At 38.1% G+C, this 18,620-nt stretch overlaps 1 protein-coding gene across 1 annotated transcript in view; it reads left to right on the top strand.

Annotated features, from left to right (window-relative positions):
- The window catches only part of LOC103265009 (ELAV-like protein 4), a 68,905-nt gene that overhangs the window by 21,947 nt on the left and 28,338 nt on the right, over window positions 1–18,620 (top strand). The window contains exon 2 of the mRNA XM_021714699.1: window positions 17,256–17,496. Coding sequence (XP_021570374.1) covers window positions 17,256–17,496 — 241 coding nt within the window. The remainder of the gene's footprint in view (window positions 1–17,255; window positions 17,497–18,620) is intronic.

Genomic DNA, 18,620 nt, shown 5'->3' with positions numbered 1-18,620 from the left:
TTTGGAAGGCTCCTGGCTTTAAAAAGACAATCTTTTGGGACAGTTTGAAAGAAATTGAGAGAGACAACAATGATAAGGGCAATAAAGCTTTAGAAGAATAAAAGTGCTTCTATTATAAAATTGATTCTGAAGAAGAGAGATAAGAGAGGTTTATGGTAAGAGCAGAATGATGGGAACAGAGCAAGGAAAACAGATTTGGCTACTGAAAGCAGGTAAGAACATAGTCATCCATTCAGTCATTTGTTCTACCAACAACACCTGGCACTCTGCACTGGTCCCTGGGATCATACATGAATCAAAGACAGTTCCTGACCTTAAGGAAGCTCACAGTCCAGTGATAGAGAAAGACAGGAAGCTGGAAAGTTCCAATGCTGTGTGGCAAATGTCCATGATGAAAGTGTGTATGAAGGATAGAGGGGGGCACCATGATGGCAGTTTGGGGAAGGGCACGTTAAACCTGATGGCAAAGAGGGGAGGACTTTCCAGGCAAAAGGTAGTGCTTGTGCAGAGTATGGCATGGAAGAAAACATGGTGTGTTCTGGTATGTCATTGTTAGCTGTAGAAGGATGTTGCCTGGAATGTGCTTATGTGTGTATGGAGCTTGGTGAGGGTAAAGGAGGAAGATGGGAAGCCAGTGACCAAAGGATGACAGTTCAGATCCTGACTGCACTGTGTGAACAGGAGTTTGTAGCTTTACCTTCTATTTGTTCCTTAACCCTTGGTATCTCAGGGTTTTCTTAAAGATTAAGTGTGGTAGTGGGTGTGAAAGTGCTTTAAAAAATCCCGAGTCTTGCATCCATCTGATTTAATGAATTACTACCTGGTAAGTAAAGGTTTTGTAAGGGTTAGTCTCATTTCTTTAGGGGCATAACACTTGCTGTGTTATCTCTACACTTCTCACCATACCTCCTGTGACCTGGAAAATCCTTCTGAAGCGCATTCTGTCAGTTAAAAGCTTCTTAGGGGCCAGAGGAAGGAAGGAGCAGCCCAAGTGGAGAGTGGACCAAGGACCACTCTGAGCAAATTCTTATGGAAAGCCAGAAATGTTCTCTGCTGTCGGTATATGGGGTGTACTGTGGAAATAATCTGATATTTCCCATGAAAACATGAGGATTTTCCTTGTGGAAAGTCAGAAACTCTAATGACTGCTTATTTACACTTGGAGTATCTAACTTGAACCATTCACAGTGGAGGGTTTTTTGAAAGGGCAAAGGATACCAGAAATTGTGTTTGCAAGTGTCAAAAATGATACTTTCATTATTCATTTTCTTAGAGTTCACTTAACCCCTTCCCCCTTTATTATGTATTTTCCAGTCTGGCATTATTGTGAGAGCTTATTAGTGAATGTTTGTGAAGCATTGTGAAGACGAAGGAAATAGCTGTTGGCATAGGTGATGAGTAGTAACGTTTTTAAGTGTTCTTTTCTATTTCAGAAATTAAGTTATAAGGATAAATCTTACCAGCTCTTAGCTTAGTCAACTTTACCACTTGCAGCAGATTTTAATGGGCACATATTTCAGAATTTTATGTTTTGCACAAGGGAAATGAACATGCATTGAATGCTTACTGTGTGCTGAGCTCTGGACCAGATGTCTTAACTTTGTTATTTTCAATCCTTGCAGCAACCCTGCAAGGCAGATAGAATCATTGCATTTTTCAAATGAGTAAATTTGATTATACCTCAGAGAGTCTTAGCAACCTAAACCAAGGTCAAACAAGCTGGAGCTGGTTTTCAAACCCTGGTCAGATACTCCAAACCTCATACTTTTTTCATGACACCATGTTGAATTTTGAGTTAAGATGCTTTCTGTTACATCCCTTTATTTACTGACTAATAGACAGCAGATACACAGGCTAGATGGTTTTAATAGGATTAGATCATTTTACTTTTGCTACGTCTACTGGGTTGCTTTTTTTGGTGATAGGAAGAGTCCTCAGACTTACAGATTGAGGAAAGGGCACAGAATTTGGTTTTATCCTTGTGTTCAAGTTGCAATTCTAGCCGAGTGACAGTGGACACTGCCTGAAGCCTCATCTCTCCATCATGAGTAGAATGATGGAATTTCTACATCTGTAAGTGAGGGGACTTGACAAAACCCATTTTACAAAGTAGTATGAGAATTAAGTGAAATGATGTAAGACACTGTTCACCATTTATTTATTTACTTAATTTTTTGAGTCCAGGGTCTCTCTCTGTTGCCTAGGTTGGGTTGCAGTAGCACAAGCACGGCTCACTGCAACCTTGACTTCCAAGGCTCAGGCGATCCTTCCCCTGCAACCGCCAGTGTAGCTGAGACTACAGGTGCATGCCACCATGCCCGGCTAATTTGGGGGGATTTTTTGTTTGTTTTTTGTTTTTGTAAAGACGAGGTCTCACTCTGTTTCTGTCTCTGGTCTCAAACTTCCTGGCTCAAGCAATCCTCCTGCCTTGACCTCCCAGAGTGCTGGGATTACAGGCACCACACCCGGCATCTCACCATTGGTAGTATTGGAAGGAGTTAATAGTAATTGCTTTCCTAAACATTTTTCTGTGTAACCCACAGCACTTTTTAACCAGCATTATAACAGGATCTCCTTTTATTATTTGCCATGTTCGGGCAGGGACTTTGCTGGGCACTTTGTATATACTTTTCCATTACTATATTTATGACATTATATAGTAATTACTCATTTACTTATTTATTGACTTCCTTTCAGGCAGGAACTCTTTATCTCTCCTTCGGATCCCTGGCATTTAACATAATGGTTTCTGGCCCTTCAAAGGAACTCATTAATGTTAAGGAACTTAGCTTGGCTTTTGTTTCTTTGTACTGCTTTTTTTCTTCTTTTAAGAACTTCAGTTTTGGGGAGGGGCTATTCAAATGAAGCATTATATTAACATCATTAAGTTGTGGCTCATAATTTGCTCTCAAATATTTAACTGTAACTACAGAAATTTTAGATTGCTCTAGTTGGACAGCAGATGATTCTGAAAATTTGTTAGCGATTCACATTTTTTTAAAGTACGTTTCTGGCATAAAAATAATACATCAAGCGTTGGGGAATTTACCAAGCAAATGTACTTTGTATTTGTGATTTCAAAGGACAAGATTACCCGATTCAAAGAAGTAATACCTTAGTGTCAATGTATACATTTTATATCCATTTAATACATATACACGATATAAAGGTATAATATACTAATTATTCTTAGGGACATAGTAAATTAATCCTCAAAGGACCTTTTCTGGAAATTATATATTATGCAGTTTGAATTATAATACAAAAGTAGTGTTTTTGAAATTTTATCACATTTTAAGGGTTTTATTTCTGAATTTTAAAAATGCCACTTTGACTTTTGCCCAGTTAGTGAGGGTTAAAAAGTGTATTTTGAAAAGGCAAAAGATTGTTCACAAAGATAGAGATATTAACTTATTTTTCACTGCTCTAACTAAAAATTCTGTTTTTATGAAGGAAATCATTAAAATAGCTATAGTAGGAGATTTTAAAAAACAGAACAAGGAGAACACTGAAGTGAAAGAAAACTAAGAGAATAAGATAAATTCAGAGGTTCAGAGGTACAGAGGTACACTTCACATTTTTTAAAAAAAGAAATTTTCAGTGAAGTCCTATGTTCTTTACACACAGAGGACTGCAGTATAAAATTTTCCTAATATTGTTTAAAAAGAGAGGTCCCAATGAATTACTACATTTAGTGTCCATAAAACAAAAGCAAACCTGGCACATAGAGGATAGAGAATATTAATGGTACATTGTCATAATAAAGTATTTGTCTCAAAGCACACAAAAATATTTTTGTGATTTTTGTTTTTTTTACTTTCCACTTTGCTTCTTGTTCATGAGATTTTTAATAAATATGTATTAGGAGCATCTCCATATGCAGGAAAAAGAGAGTGAGAGAGGGGAGCTTAAAAAGCATGGTATGGAATGCTGTTTGACAGTGTCATACATTCACAAGATGTCCTTGAAGATGGAGCACAGAACAGAGATCAGGGAAATTTTGGCAGCTGCAGTTGGGAAAATAAATGGCTGTTGTATGATTGGGCAGATCATGAAAGCAGGCTCCTGCTCAAACCATGTAATTAAGAAAAGTGGGAGCTTTTGTCCAAGTGCAGAATGTTCATAATATCAGAGTTTGTCAGCAGGAGCTTTTAGAACAGATCAGTACTTTTCACTCTCTGATCCAGGGAATGGTTTTCATATAAATCATCTTCTATCCTTGCTGTCCTTATGAAGGTTGCTGCCAGGCAATAAGGCAGACTTAAGACTGTAACCTTGCTAATTCACAGTGATTTAGGTGAAGGGGAGACCGAACCAGAGACTGTTTCAAGAAATGCAGTTTCTATTCATTTGGGCTCCCATGTGTCCTCTAACATAGGAACAGAGTGTGGCCAAGGAGAAATCCTGCTTCAGACTGGCTCTGGGGAGGAGATGGAATCATTTTTAATACTGTGACTCTAAACTGGTTTGAAGGACTTGACATTTTCTTTCCTTTTTAAAAATAACTTCCTTTCAGATTATAAAAGTGCTGTATTTTCACTGTAAAAACAAAATAAAAAGTTGGAAAATGAAGATGGAGATAAGGATAGCAATCACCTATAATCCTGCCATTTATCATTAGCGTTTTTCTTTTTCCCTCCTACTCTGTACATGTTTATATAATTGGCATAATCAGTTTTTTATGTTTCACCTTTTTCTACACTGTTCATACACATTTTCTCATGTTATAAAAACCCATTATAAGCATAATTTTAGCAGTTGCGGAATACTGTATTATAAAGCTATACAGTAAGTCATGTAGCCATTCCCCTTGTCAGTCTGTTAGACTCTCTTTTATTTATTTTTTTTTATGCCTCTTGATATACCTCACTGTGTGTGCTTTTTTGGTCTACCGAATTTTGGATTATTTTTGAGATTCATAATGGATCATTGGGCCCAAGAATATGAGCATAAAGTACAGAAAGGTTGTGCCAATTTCTATTTCTACTGATAATGATGGGAAAGACCATTTCACTGCACCTTAAAATTTGACAGTTGCAAACCTTGAATTTCTAGTTTCTGTATAAACATGTTGCCCACAAATAATTCAAAGACACACTTCTTTCAGTCCAGAAATCTCACCAACACTAATCTGGTAGAGTACAATTTTATTCCTGCCCACTCTGCCGTCCCAGAGAATGCCCAGGGGGCAATGGTCCAACTAGTTCTCAGAGGTAGTTTGAGGGGTAAAGTTCTTCTATCAAATCAAAAAGTTCTTTATTTTTTTCTCTAATGTTTCTCTCAAAGAAAGAAAGAAAGAAGCAGTGAAGGGAGAAATTAACAATAAAGCTTCAAGTGTGATAAAGTAATTTTCAAACAACCCTATCAGAACAATATTTAGGATCTTTTCACAAATGAACCCACGTAGATATATGAGGCTGTGTGAATTATCCATGGGTATAATTTACCACGGCCACTTATATGTTTGTTGAGTTGCTGGTAACTGTTTTATTTCACTCAGTATCTTTAGCTTTAGAATGTCTCAATCTCCCATTGAATTCCACAATTGAAAGAGCCATTAGCATTATATAATTTCTCTTTAAAAAAAAAAAAAGGTTGTTCTACACAGATTTTTCCAGATACTACTCCCTTACTCTCCTCATTCTAACCCTAGTTGTTTTAATAGAACAAGTATTAATTTTAAAAATAAAATATATTTCTATGTAGATTTCTGAAGAATTTGAGTGTGCCTAAAACTTAAATTCAGAGATGTGACCAAATGCTGTAGATCATGAAACATATGCAGAATAGCACATTGGTTTTTACAGCTAAATCTCGGTGTTTGCTGACACTCAGAGCCACTAGCCAGGCGTTTTATAAATATACAATACTAATGGTTACATGAATTGTGCCACTGGCTATTGTTTATGCATTTAATCAGAAGATAGTCTGACTTAATGAGTTTGTGGGCAGCTTTCAGATGATTCATTAACTGCTCTTTGGATGGAAGATGAAGATAACGTATTTCCCATCACATCTAGCTCCCTTTCCAAAAGGTACCCAGAGATTATTATTAGGTATTTTGGTTATTTTGTTCACATTAAACATTCAGGGTTCAGAGGGAGGCTTAGAGAGTAGAACGGGAAGGAACTGTTTTCCAATTGATTTTTTTTTAATTAGAGCTAATATTTTTCTGCAGGAAACCTGCACTTGCCCATAAAGTAATATTTATTTTCTTTATTAGTATTAAAATGCAAATATTTGTCTTTTTCAAATCTGACTTGAACACAGAAAACTTATTGAAAGTTTGGGTTGTATTTATTTATGGGCCATTTTGGAAAAGAGTACTGAATTGTAGGGAATAAAGGAAGGATTCCCTCATTTTGTAATAAACTAAATGATCAAGCTGTTGCTCAGCTCTGGAGAGTTTGTTGTAAAAGTATGTTAAAACCAAATACCCAGGGGTTTTACCAGACATGCAGCAGGATGGACACACCAGGAAATCATTTTAGGCCCAACTTGAAGCTCTAAAGAAACAATGTAAGATGTAAAGGAGGCTAGTATTTATTTAGGAGGGGAAATGTGTGTGACACGTATGAAGATTTTTTTAAAAACCAACTTGGATTTCTATGAATTTGAGAATAATGCCTGCCAGGCTCGGTGGCTTAGCCTGTAATCCCACACTTTGGGAAGCTGAGGTGAGTGGATTGCCTGAGCCCTCGGGTTTGAGACCCGCCTGAGCAACTTGGCGAGACCTCATCTCTACAATAAATCAAAATTTAGCCGGGCGTGGTAGCACGTGCCTATAGTTCCGGCTACTTGGAAGGCTGAGGAGGAAGGATCGCCGGAGCCCAGCAGGTCGAGGCTGCAGTGGCCGGGAGCAGCCACTGCACTCCAGTCTGGGTGACAGAGTGAGACTCCAACTCAAAAAACAAATACTAATATTGCCTAAGAGAAATTAAATTTTGATTATGCTTTTCATATTCATGCTGGTTCTGCTATTTTAAGTATTAATGCCTCTTGTTCTCTCCAGTGGCTGCTGATTTTTTTAAAGCCCTGACTACCACCACTGAGAATATTTTGGCATGCCTGCTGTTCCTCTCCAGAGCAAAAGACACTGTTTGAAAGGAGGGATGCCTCTAGCTTACCTTTATTGTTTGTTATTGTTACAAATAGTCATTCATTTAGGACGTAGACATTTAGACTGGGAACAGGACTTTCAGTTCAGTATCAGAGCAGGTAGGATTACTTCGAGTATATTCTATTTATATGCTTTTGGTGAGGAGGGAGAGTCATTAGAGAAACTCTGGAAGGGAATGCTTAAAACAAAGGTGTATGCAGTTGATTTTAATTAATTATGCTTTCCTCTACCATCCTCCCAGCATGAACCCTTTACAGGCAGGAGCCAATTTATTTTAGTTTTTCCATCTTCTAGACGAATGCCTTGGTCCATGATAGCATTCAACAAACTTGTGTTGAATTGAATACATTTGTTTTAAGGATATGCTGAGAATTTACCACATAACTTTCTAGAGTAAATAGATCTTTCAGGTTATTTGTACATCTGCCCAAAAGTATTATTAAGCTGTCAGCATGCTTTCCCTGGTTGGAATTAAATATTTTTTCTAGAGTTTTCTAGTTGCCTTCCAGCAGAATCTACAGAAACATGATATGAAGGGTTTGTAGGACATTAGTGTAGTTTTCAGCTACAGTCCCCTGGTCCAGTGGTTTCTGCGAGTTTGGTTGGAGGGGTGGTATTCCTAAATTCCCTTTTCAGATCATCCATCTCAGCCCCTTCTCTTGGGCCCCGTTGATAACTTACATCTCCTTCACAGTTGAATCATAACCAGAAAAGTGTTGCATTTAGCAAAAAATATTAACCTGAAGGGACTCGAGTGAATTAAAGCCTCTTGAAAAGAAGGAGGGAAGAGTATAGATTTTATGAACTGGTATAAGAAACATTAAATAAATATGATATTAGGGTGTTGTAAGGGCACTTTTAGTATCTTTTAAGGAACAAGAAGAGAAGTGAGGAATTATTACTAAAAATAGTATCTGTCTTTAGGAACACAGAGCCTGCTGTGTAATTTTCTAACTTTGGGGATTTGTTTTTCAGGCTTTTGAAAGGCGGGTAGGATGCAATAGTCTGAGCTATTGCATCTACCAGAATTTAACATATTGCATGTCAGGATTTTATAAGGGTTAAGTGGGAAATGCCTACAAAGAGAATTAGGACTTTTATTTTTGTTCTCATGAATAATTTAAATCTATTTCTTTAATGGTTGATTCAGTGACTGCCCTTGGTAAACATTATTCTTCATGCACTTGGGAGCGCTTATTCTATTACATAAGGGTTAGCCTTTATACGTAAATTTTCAAAAGTCCTTCCAGCATGGTTAAAGAAAACACCTTTAAATGCTTATTAAAATATTTAATAAACTATGTCTGTGTCTCAGATGCACACACCTGATGTGTTTGCAATTGGTACATTCTTTGGAGGGGAAGAGTATTTGTAAAAGAAATGTATTCGTGTGACCTTTGGTTCTTTCCTCTTGATACTTTTGCATGAATTGAGCAGTGAGACTACACCTCCACCAGAAAACCAGAAGTTGAGGACTGCCAAAAGCTTGGTGATGGATGTGCAAGACCCCTGCCCTGGGTTCTTGAATAATGAATGTTAGTAGTGAGTTCTACTTTAGAGTGGATCCCTGTAATGTAAAGTTGTAACCTTATATTTGCCTAATTAAGTAAAACCTGAAACTAGGTTTAGGATAACTAGGTTAAAATATATAAATACAAAACAATTAAAAGTTTGTTGTCGGACTGCCATTTTTATGGAAAATGTTAGAACAAGCACACAATATGGTATGACTGACGGGATTAGTGAAAGGACTATGGTAGCACCTCTTATGTGGCTCTCTGGTACCTAGGACAGTGACTTTCTTTAGTTGTGAAGAGGAGAATCAGTCAGGTAACTCTCTCTTGATATCTCCCAAAACTTGAACAAATCAAGTGTGGAGGATGGAGGGCAGTATAAGGTATTCTTGAGCTGATGGAAGAAAGGAGGCTGAGGTATGAGAATCTCTTGAGCCCAGGAATTTGCGTCTAGCCTGGACAGCATAATGAGACCCAATCTCTTAAAAAAAATTAAAATGAGTTTTAAAGACATTTTGAAACTTAAGTACACTTTTAGGATTTAGAGTGGTCTTACTTAATGTACTTCAAGGACTTTCCTGGTCACAAGACATGCTCTCTCTGCTGACATGCAGAACCTTCAGCAATAAATAATTGTTTGATTAATGAATGAATTAATTCTGAGAGCAAGAAACTGTATGAAAAGAATGATTTGGGAAGGAAGGAAAGATTTTACCTTTGATTATATTGCCAATCAGCTTTTGTCATCTAACTCTCAACCTAGTTTTTCAGGTATTGTTTTTTATCTTTCTCCCTGTTCTCTTCTTTTTTTGGAGTGGTAATCTCACTCTGTTGCCCAGACTGGAGTGCAGTGGCACACTCAAGCCCACCACAGTCTCGACCTGCTGGGATCAGGCAGCCTTCTTCTGCCTTCTTCTGCCTCAGCCTTCCAAGCAGCTGGAGCTATAGGCACGTGCCACCACGCCTGGCTAATTTTTGGATTTATTGTAGAGATGAGGTCTTGCCAAGTTGTCCAGGCTGGTCTCAAACCCATAGGCTCAGGCAGTCCTCTCACCTCTGCCTCTCAAAGTCTTGGTATTATAGGCATGAGCCACCGCACCCGGCCCCTGTTCTCTTCTAATAATATTAACATCAGTCATCACTAGTATCTTTGGAAGGATTACCATGACTGGAATAGTGCTAAGTGCTCCATGTGCCTTATCTCATTCAGTCTTCATGACAATTCTGTGAGGGCAGGCACCTTTGTTATTTCCTTTTTATACCAGTTGGACCAAAGACTGCCCTGAACTACTAAGTTCTACACTCTCCCTCTTGATGATTGATTAAACAGGGCTAAGATGAAGGTGTAGCAGAGCCCAGTAAGGGTGATGGACACTATATGCTGCCAGCATGCTTAACTGACAGTTCTAAGTCACCTTGGTGCAGGGAGTGGGGTGGAGGGTTTGTAAATGGGAGGGGTGGGATACAGGGGGGTTTAAACTTTTCTATCAAGAAGTAAAAGAGTGTTAGCCTACACAGAGGTGCTCCAAAAATGTCCAGATTTGAATGAGAAGGATCAATTTAAGAATTTTCAATTGGAGATAGTAGATTGTTTTAGTGTACACCAAATGTTGTGGATATACATTTTTCTGGAGAGATAGGACCAAAGCATTCAACAGATTTTCTAGCAGGCCCATGCCAACCAAAGATTTAACCTTCCTGCTTGAATAAATTATTCTAAAAATCTGCATTTGACATACAGGCAGAAAGTAGAATGGTAGTTGCCAAGAACTCTGGGGAAGGGGAATGGGGAGTTATTGTTTAAATGGTGTAGAGTTTCAGATTTGCAAGATGAAGATAATTTTGCAGATGGTTGGTGGTGGTGGTAGTTGCAAAATGATACGAATGTATTTAATACTTACATATACTTAAAATGAACTATATACTTAAAATGATTAAGATGGCAAATTTTATATTGTCTCTTACCACAAAAGAAGTTGGAAAAAAATCTGCATTTGAAATAATATTTGAATGTATGCCTGGCATATAATAGATTAGTTGCTTACCTGTTCTGTCCTCTTTTGTTATATGTAAAATGGGAATGATATCTATACTTTATTGGCTTGTACTTCACAAGGTTCTTAGACATGCAGAGACTATACAGAATCTATCAATTGTCAGGCCTTGATCTACATTCAGGAGATTCTGTAAAAAACAAAACAGATGTGGCTTCTGTGCCATGGACCTCAGATTTCAGGTCACCATCCTTTATGAACTGTTAAGTGTTGTACTCAGAAAAGTATGGAGGTACACATGTCTCCATATCTCTGTACCTCTGTTCAAGTACATTTCTATGATATGACCACCCCTCACTCCATGCCCAAAAGGAGAAATAAGTTGTCATTCAAATGGCCATGCTTGCATTGTCACAAGAGTACACAAGAGAGGTAGTTTGTAGGCTTAGGATCCAGTCCCATTTCTGCCTCTAACTAGCAGTGTGACCTTGGGCACGTCACTTCCCACTTCTGGTTCTCAGTTTCCTCAACATTAAAATTACAGGGTTGGGCTCTATGGTTCCTAATGTTCTGGTATCTGTTGCGCATCTACATTGTGAACTCAGTAAGAGCTTGCTCCTTGTCTTTGTTGTCTCTGTATCCCCAGGGCCTAGCACAATGCCTGGCATGCTGTGGTCCCTATTTCTGTTCATCTAATATACCCAGATCTAGCCATGGTAGAAATAAACCATTTTTTAAATGTGCCTATGACCTGACATATCCAGGAAGTACTGTTACAGTTGACTTGGGTGGACATAAGGAGCCTGAATTGTGGCAAGGGAGGTGCTGTGAAGGAAAAAGAGAGTTGGCTTTTTCTTCTTTTTTTTTTTTCTGGAGCACCCTGAAAAAAGAAGCTGTGTCAGCCTCTGCTCCTTATCTCCCCTCCACAGAGATAAACAACACTATGATGATCCAGCAGCTGCACATCTGAGGCCTTCCCTCTTGGTTTTGTTGTATATTTTGCAGAAAAGAGTGGTGGGAGGGGTGAGGTTAATGCGTTGAGTGTGAGTAATTAGTCATTCAAACCATCGACATTTACAATGACAGGATTTGAGTGCCTACGTTATTGTGCCCTGCTCTAATAGTTTATCCGTGAAATTTTCTGCCTGTATAATGTTTCTTAAAATATATCACAGGAACATAAAAGATTTAATGTAGTGCTTTGTACAGCCATTAGAGTTTGAAGTCAACTGAACCTCCTCAATGCTCTATCCTGGATGCTGACTGTAATTTCGTTCTTAATTGCCATTCAGAAGAGGAAAGGAGGGCAAGTTGGGTGCTTGGAACCTGGTCAGCTGCAAAGTTGGCTGGGAGACCTACACAGAATGTTTCATTAAAGTACATATGCACATTTGAGTAACTGATATATTTATTTGCAATGAAAATTATGCTGTTAGAATATCAAAGGCGTTAGCCTGGGGAAGCAAATGTTCTGATTTTGGCCAGCCAGCCTCTGTGCTTATTGGAAGATGTGCTTTCCACCAACATATATCTTTTCTACCTCTGGTCTCTTTCCCAAGTAGAGAGTACAGGTGTTCTCTCTTTAAGAGCCATCATGTAACCTTAAAATGCTGTAGTTTCATATTCACGCATTCAGTACCTTTATATCTTGTCACCTTCTCTTATTTTCCAAGTAAAGTTTTTTTAAATATATATATTTTTTTATTTTAAAGGTGTGGGGTACAATTCAGGATCAGGTGTACAAGTGGTCATCATACAGGTAAAGCTCGGGCCTCCCTTTGGTTCCCACTACACCTAGTTTGGTTTGAGATCAGGTACCCTTACTGATGTTGTGTGTCTCCCCCCCGCCTCCACAATATCTTGCTACTGCCAGTTAATCCCTTTCTTATAATATTATGGTAAATGTTCAGGGTCCACTTATGAGTGAGAACATGTGGTACTCAGTACTTTGTTTCTGTGATAGATCTCTGAGTATGATAGATTCTAAGTCCATCCAAGTTGCTGCAAAGTCCATATGTTTGTCCTTCTTATGGTTGTGTAATATTCCATTGTGTATATATACCACATTTCTTTAATCCAATCCATTTTTGTTGGGCAGTACAGCTGGTTCCATGTTTTTGCTATTGTGAATAGTGCTGCAGTAAACATGTATATGCAGGTATCTCTTTTGTAGAATGATTTGAATTCCTCTGGGTATAGTCCCAGTAGGGGGATTGCTGGGTCATATGGAAGGTAAATTTCTAGTTCTTTTAGAAATCGGCACACCATTCTCCATAGAGGGTGAACTCGTTTGCATTCCCAGCAGCAGTGTAGAAGCATTCCCTTTTCTCCACATCCTCGCCAGTATCTGTTTTGTTTTGTTTTTTTTTAACTCAATAATGACCATTCTTACTGGGGTTAGGTGGTATCTTAATGTGGTTTTTAAATTGCATTTCTCTGATGATTAGTGAGCCTGAGCACTTTTCCATGTTTCTGTTGGCTGCATGTATGTCTTCTTTTGAGAAGTGTCTATTCATTTCTTTTGCCACTTTTTAATAGAGCTGTTTGTTTTTTCCTTTCGGCACATTTCCAGGTAATGTTTTAAAATCCTCTTGGTTCATTTACATGTCAGATTTGGTTCTGACATTTTACATTTCTAACTATTTTTTTTTAGCCTGCGTTGCATCCTAGGATGCATCATTAAGACCAGTGAGGGGTCTTATTATATGACATATATTAACACATTTGCAAATGTTTCTCAGCTTTCAGATTATACATTTTATTGAAAAAACTCTGTATGTGTACATGTGTATATTTCCATCAGTTCTTTCTGGATACACAAAAGGATAACTGTGTAGTGTGTATGCAGAGATCCATCTCTCTTGGACAAAAATTACTTGACCTAATTTATAGACGTGGTCAGCTGAAGTAGCTTATCAGTGAACAGTAATCCCCTGGCTCTTTTTAGGTTTAGGTTCAGTTGGGGTTGTCTAATCTACAAATAGGGCTCAAACTCCAGGAAAACCCAATAGGATGTAAGGAGAGCCACAAAACTGATGGAAGAACTGGAATTAATTTGCTGCAGCCTTGTTACTTCCTAGGCCTTTCTGAACAGGTGGACCTGTGAGATGTTCACATGGACAAGTGCTGGCTTTCACCACGTGTCCGTGAGGCAAGCATCCAGTGAACAAAAGATGAACCTGTCAGGTGACCTTTAATGGTTTTGGTCCACAGAGTCTCAGCACGCATTCATTCTTCTATATGCTCCATCATTAGCACCAAAAAAAACTGTCTCAGTGCAAGACATTTTCAAGGCATTTGTGGAGGAGGCAAAGGAAGGGAAACCCGAGAAAGGTGGAGAGCTGGGAGGGAGTTCTGTAGATTGTGGAATGGTTTATTTGTTTGTTTGATTCTACCATCAAATCAAAATGTAGTAGTTGGGCAGCTTTGCATTTCTGCCAGCGAGGCCTCTTAAAATGGATAACTTCTGATACTCAAGTTCCTTATCGAGTTGGCAGTGCTTCTTGTGTTTGTTGCCTGGACACCTGACTCAGTGAAGACAAAACAGCAAATGGCGGCATGGCACAGACCAGTAGGCCTGATGGTTTGGCAGAGCTGAAAGCTGCCTCCCAGCCAGAAGTTATGCTGATGCCCTATAACATCAACTCTATTAGCATGCCTCCCTCTCCTGGGCCCCTCTCCCTGATTCTTTTCCTGGACCTTTGCCTCAGGGGCAGAACAGCTGAGTAGAAACTACTGGGTACAGCTTCTATCAGTCCTGAGGAAAGCTTGATTTAAGATTCTTCTCAGAAGCTTTTTGTTTTAGTCTTGCTGTCTGGACCAACCTTCTAGAATCCTACAGCTGACCTGAAGCCAAGAAGAAAGTTCTGGTGATGGGAGAAGTGGAGCCACTTAAGTTACTTACATGATGGTAAAGAATCTTGGCTTCTCCCTACCTCCTTCAATATGCTTCGTTTCCCTCCTCTCAAGACTTCATGGTTTCATTTTCCATTTGTGAAGTAATTAGAGTAACATTCACCTATATGGGGCATGATATGGAATAATAGCTGTGGTGCCTCTAGGTACTTTTTGTTTTAGACACTTAATGTAAATGGTTTCATCCACATTTACAGAAGAAGAAACAGTGGCTCAGAGTATTGTAACAACCTACTTGAGGTCACTCAGCTAATACATGGTAGAACTAGAATTTTAAGTCAGCTGTTGTCTTGACTCAAAAATTCATTCTTTTTTTTTTTTAACTATACCACTTTGCTTCAGATGAGCAAATAAGCAAAAACAAAAACAAAAAATTGTCTCTGAACATTGATGATGATGTGGAACATCTGGAACTTCCATATTCTGCTGGTGGGAATACAAATTGATACAACCACTTTGAAAAACTGTTGGCAATTTTCTACTAAAGCTGAACATTACATACGCCCTGTGATTTAAAAAAAAAAAAAGAATCCTAGGACTATCCCTAACAGAAATGTGTGCTTATGTGCACCAAAAGATATATACATAATGCTCATAAAAGCATTATCTATAGTAGTTCAAAAGTAGATACACTCCAGATGTTCATTACCAGACAAAGCGTGGTATTTCCAAACAATGAAATTTTCTATAGCAGTGGAAAACAACCTACTACTACATGTAACAACACAGATGATACTTCATACATGTGTGAAAAGGCACAAAAGAGAACATATTGTATTAGTCCATGTATATAAAGTTGAAAAATAGATAAAAATGAATCTATAGATTAGAATTCAGAATAGTGGTGACCTTTAGGGGATGATGTAAATGATGGGGGTACTAGTCATGTTCTATATCATGATCTGAAAGATGGTTACCCAGTTGTGAGTTGTGTTCACTTTGTAAACATTCTTTGAATACTACCCTTAAGATTAACACACTTTATTAGACACATGTTATAATCAGTAAAAATGCTTAACCCCTACAAATTCTCTGAGCAGTCAAACAGTGATAATAATGGAAACTACTATTTATCAGATATCTGCTAAGCCTTGGTTTCCTCATCTATAAAATGTAGAGAATATTAGAATATGCCTCATTGCCTTCTAGTGAGGAGACAGTGAGAGAAGTCACATCAGATGACTGGCAGAGTGGCATCAACAAATATCAACCATTGTAGTTATGTTCCCACTATTGTTCAGGCACTTTTCATACATTGGATCATTCTCACCACTTTGCAAGATGGGTGGCATTGTTCTCATTGTTCTAATGAGAGAAAATGAGACTCCTGGAGTATAAATCCCTTGCCCAAGGTCACACAGCTAGTGAGTGGCAGAACATGATTTCATTTTTAAGGAGTTGATGATCAATTTCAGGGGAGATGGAAGTCATATTATGATGGGCAAGTAGGGGACAATGATATGACAGAATGGAAAGATGGGACTGATGGGCTGCATTTGGGGCCAGGAAACCCAAGTGCAGGCCCAGACTCTGCCCCCACTTTCCTGTGATGACAGAGAAGTCACTGGACATCTCTGGACTTCATCTCAAACATGAGTGTATTGAACTTAATTTTCTTACCCTAAGTTCCTTCTGACTTTGCAATTTTGTCATTCTCTATGTTTGCCATTCCATACAGGACATCTTCATGACCTGACTCTGTGAGCTTAAACCCATTTTCCATCTAAAATCTTATTCTAGCATTTTTTTCAGTACTTTTCCTGAATCCCCCTATCCTGTAAGCAGGAGTGATTGTTTTTCCACTGCATGCCCGTTGCTTTATAATGAGCCATTTACTTGTCTGTGTCCTCTATAGACTATAAGCTCCTTGAGGATAGGGCCTTTTATTCATTTCTTTATTTCTGTGCATGCTGCCTGAAACAGTTCACACATCCAAGGAAATCTTGGTTTAATTAAATATTTTAATCCAGAGAAAGTTCTTTTTAGAGAGTGCATAAGAAGACAGCCTCAGGCTGTGCTGGACCTAAGGTGGAGACCTAGAGAAAACTTTTCCTTCAGATTTTTGTTTGTTTGTTTTATTAGAAGTCTGGGAGAAACAAAAACAGAGTGGCTAGATTTAAAAAAAAAAAGCATTAGATGACTGCAGCTCCCCAGCATGTGCTTATGAAATCTGAAGTTTGATCAGTGATTAAGCTTCAGTGAAAATCTAAACCCTTCCCATATGGAACAACCCCACTTAATTTAATGTCATTTTACTTTATGAGATAGTTAATAAACAGGTACTGTATTTGATCTTGTGAGTATAGCCCTCTATATTTAGCTTTTTCAGCTTTAATGGAACTGTAATTTTAATCATGATTATTACTTTACATTTTAATTATAATTTGGTGTGGCTTAAGTATACATTTCTGAGAATGATTGTGTAATGAAAACAGGAATTAGCTTTTCATTAACAAAATAATGGGAGAGTTCTCACTGCATTCTCGTCTGTGTTCAAAATCTATGGGCTGGCCTGAAAATAGAAAGGGGAGTTTAACGTTTTGGTTAAAAACATGCTTCTAAATTGGCTGTGTTCACAACCCAGCGTCTTTTGCTCCATCTTGTTTTATCTTGTTCTCTTTTTTTTTCAAAAATAAAATAAAATATTAAAAGAGATGTTAATTGTGTCTGAGATTTCAAAAGTCTTTTAAAATTATTTTTATTTTTATTTAGATAATTAGCACCATGGAGCCTCAGGTGTCAAATGGCCCGACATCCAATACAAGCAATGGACCCTCCAGCAACAACAGAAACTGTCCTTCTCCCATGCAGACAGGAGCGACCACAGATGATAGCAAAACCAACCTCATTGTCAACTACTTACCCCAGAATATGACCCAAGAGGAATTCAGGAGTCTCTTCGGGAGCATTGGTGAAATAGAATCCTGCAAACTTGTGAGAGACAAAATTACAGGTATGCTCTTCTTCCATCTTCTAAGCATGGGATTCACAGCTACATAGTTCCATTAGATGTGCAGACCTTAGAGAAAATGCACATGCATGATGATGCATCTGCATGTCTGTATCATGTACCCTACATGCAAGATAGCATGGATAAACTCACACCACACAGATGTACACCACTTAAAACCATATTGTAGATTGGTAGGACTGGGAAGCAGTTGAATATTTTGGCATGTCTTCAACTTTATGTGAGATGATCCTGTAGTTTTATTCCCTTTTATTCTTAATTAGCCAATCCTCTTCCTTGTTCTTTAATTTTCAGTACTGCCCTCTACCTTCTGTATACGCCACAATAGTTTTTGTTCATGTTTTCTCTCAAACAGTTGGTTTATATGTGTCCAATGTTTTTTCCATGTGCCTGAGACAAGTGTTTTAAAGGGGGTCACTGTGGGTGTGTGGAAGGATGACACAACTTCCCATTGTCCCTGGGGAGACACAGGCCCTAATGATAGCAGATTATTCTGGAATACAACTATTGTGTAGTATGAGGGAGATGCTTAATGAAAATCTGCATTTGAGGCATTTTATTTTATTTTGTTCGTTTGCTTTGAAGATACTGAGAAGTGAGGTACTTTTTACTTGAAAGTGAAACAATACCCTGTACATCTTCAATGCTTGAGATTTTTAGATTCTGATTTTTTCCTAATTGACAGCTGTTCATTGAGAACCAAATGTTCGCCAGACACTGACACTACATTTTTGGGGGGAGGAGTTCCCTGTAATCTTATTAGAAGTGAGAATATTTACTTAGAAAAATACTGGGCTACATAATGACATCAATGAAGCTGCTGCTCTCTGATACTCCACTCCTGAAATCATTCATGTTCAACTTCAAGTGCTTGTCAGTTTTGAGTGTTTACTTTTGTTTTTCTTTCTCAGGACAGTTTGATTGATGAGTAACTGTCCTATATAAGAAAAAAAGGAAACTCTATGATTAAAGTAGGGAGATACATCATCTAGACTTTAAATCAGAGAATACAGTGTATATGTGTGTGTGTGAATATATACATTCTTCTAGTCTCATAATTCACAAGTTAATTTGTCCCCTTTATAAATTAAGTACTTTGTAAAATC

This window comes from Carlito syrichta, unplaced genomic scaffold (assembly GCF_000164805.1).
Source record: "Carlito syrichta isolate Samal-C Ts95f unplaced genomic scaffold, Tarsius_syrichta-2.0.1 Scaffold96983, whole genome shotgun sequence".
NCBI classification, from domain to species: Eukaryota; Metazoa; Chordata; class Mammalia; order Primates; family Tarsiidae; genus Carlito; species Carlito syrichta.
The sequence above is the reverse complement of the archived record's forward strand: the minus strand, read 5'-3'. Positions and strand labels throughout refer to the sequence as shown.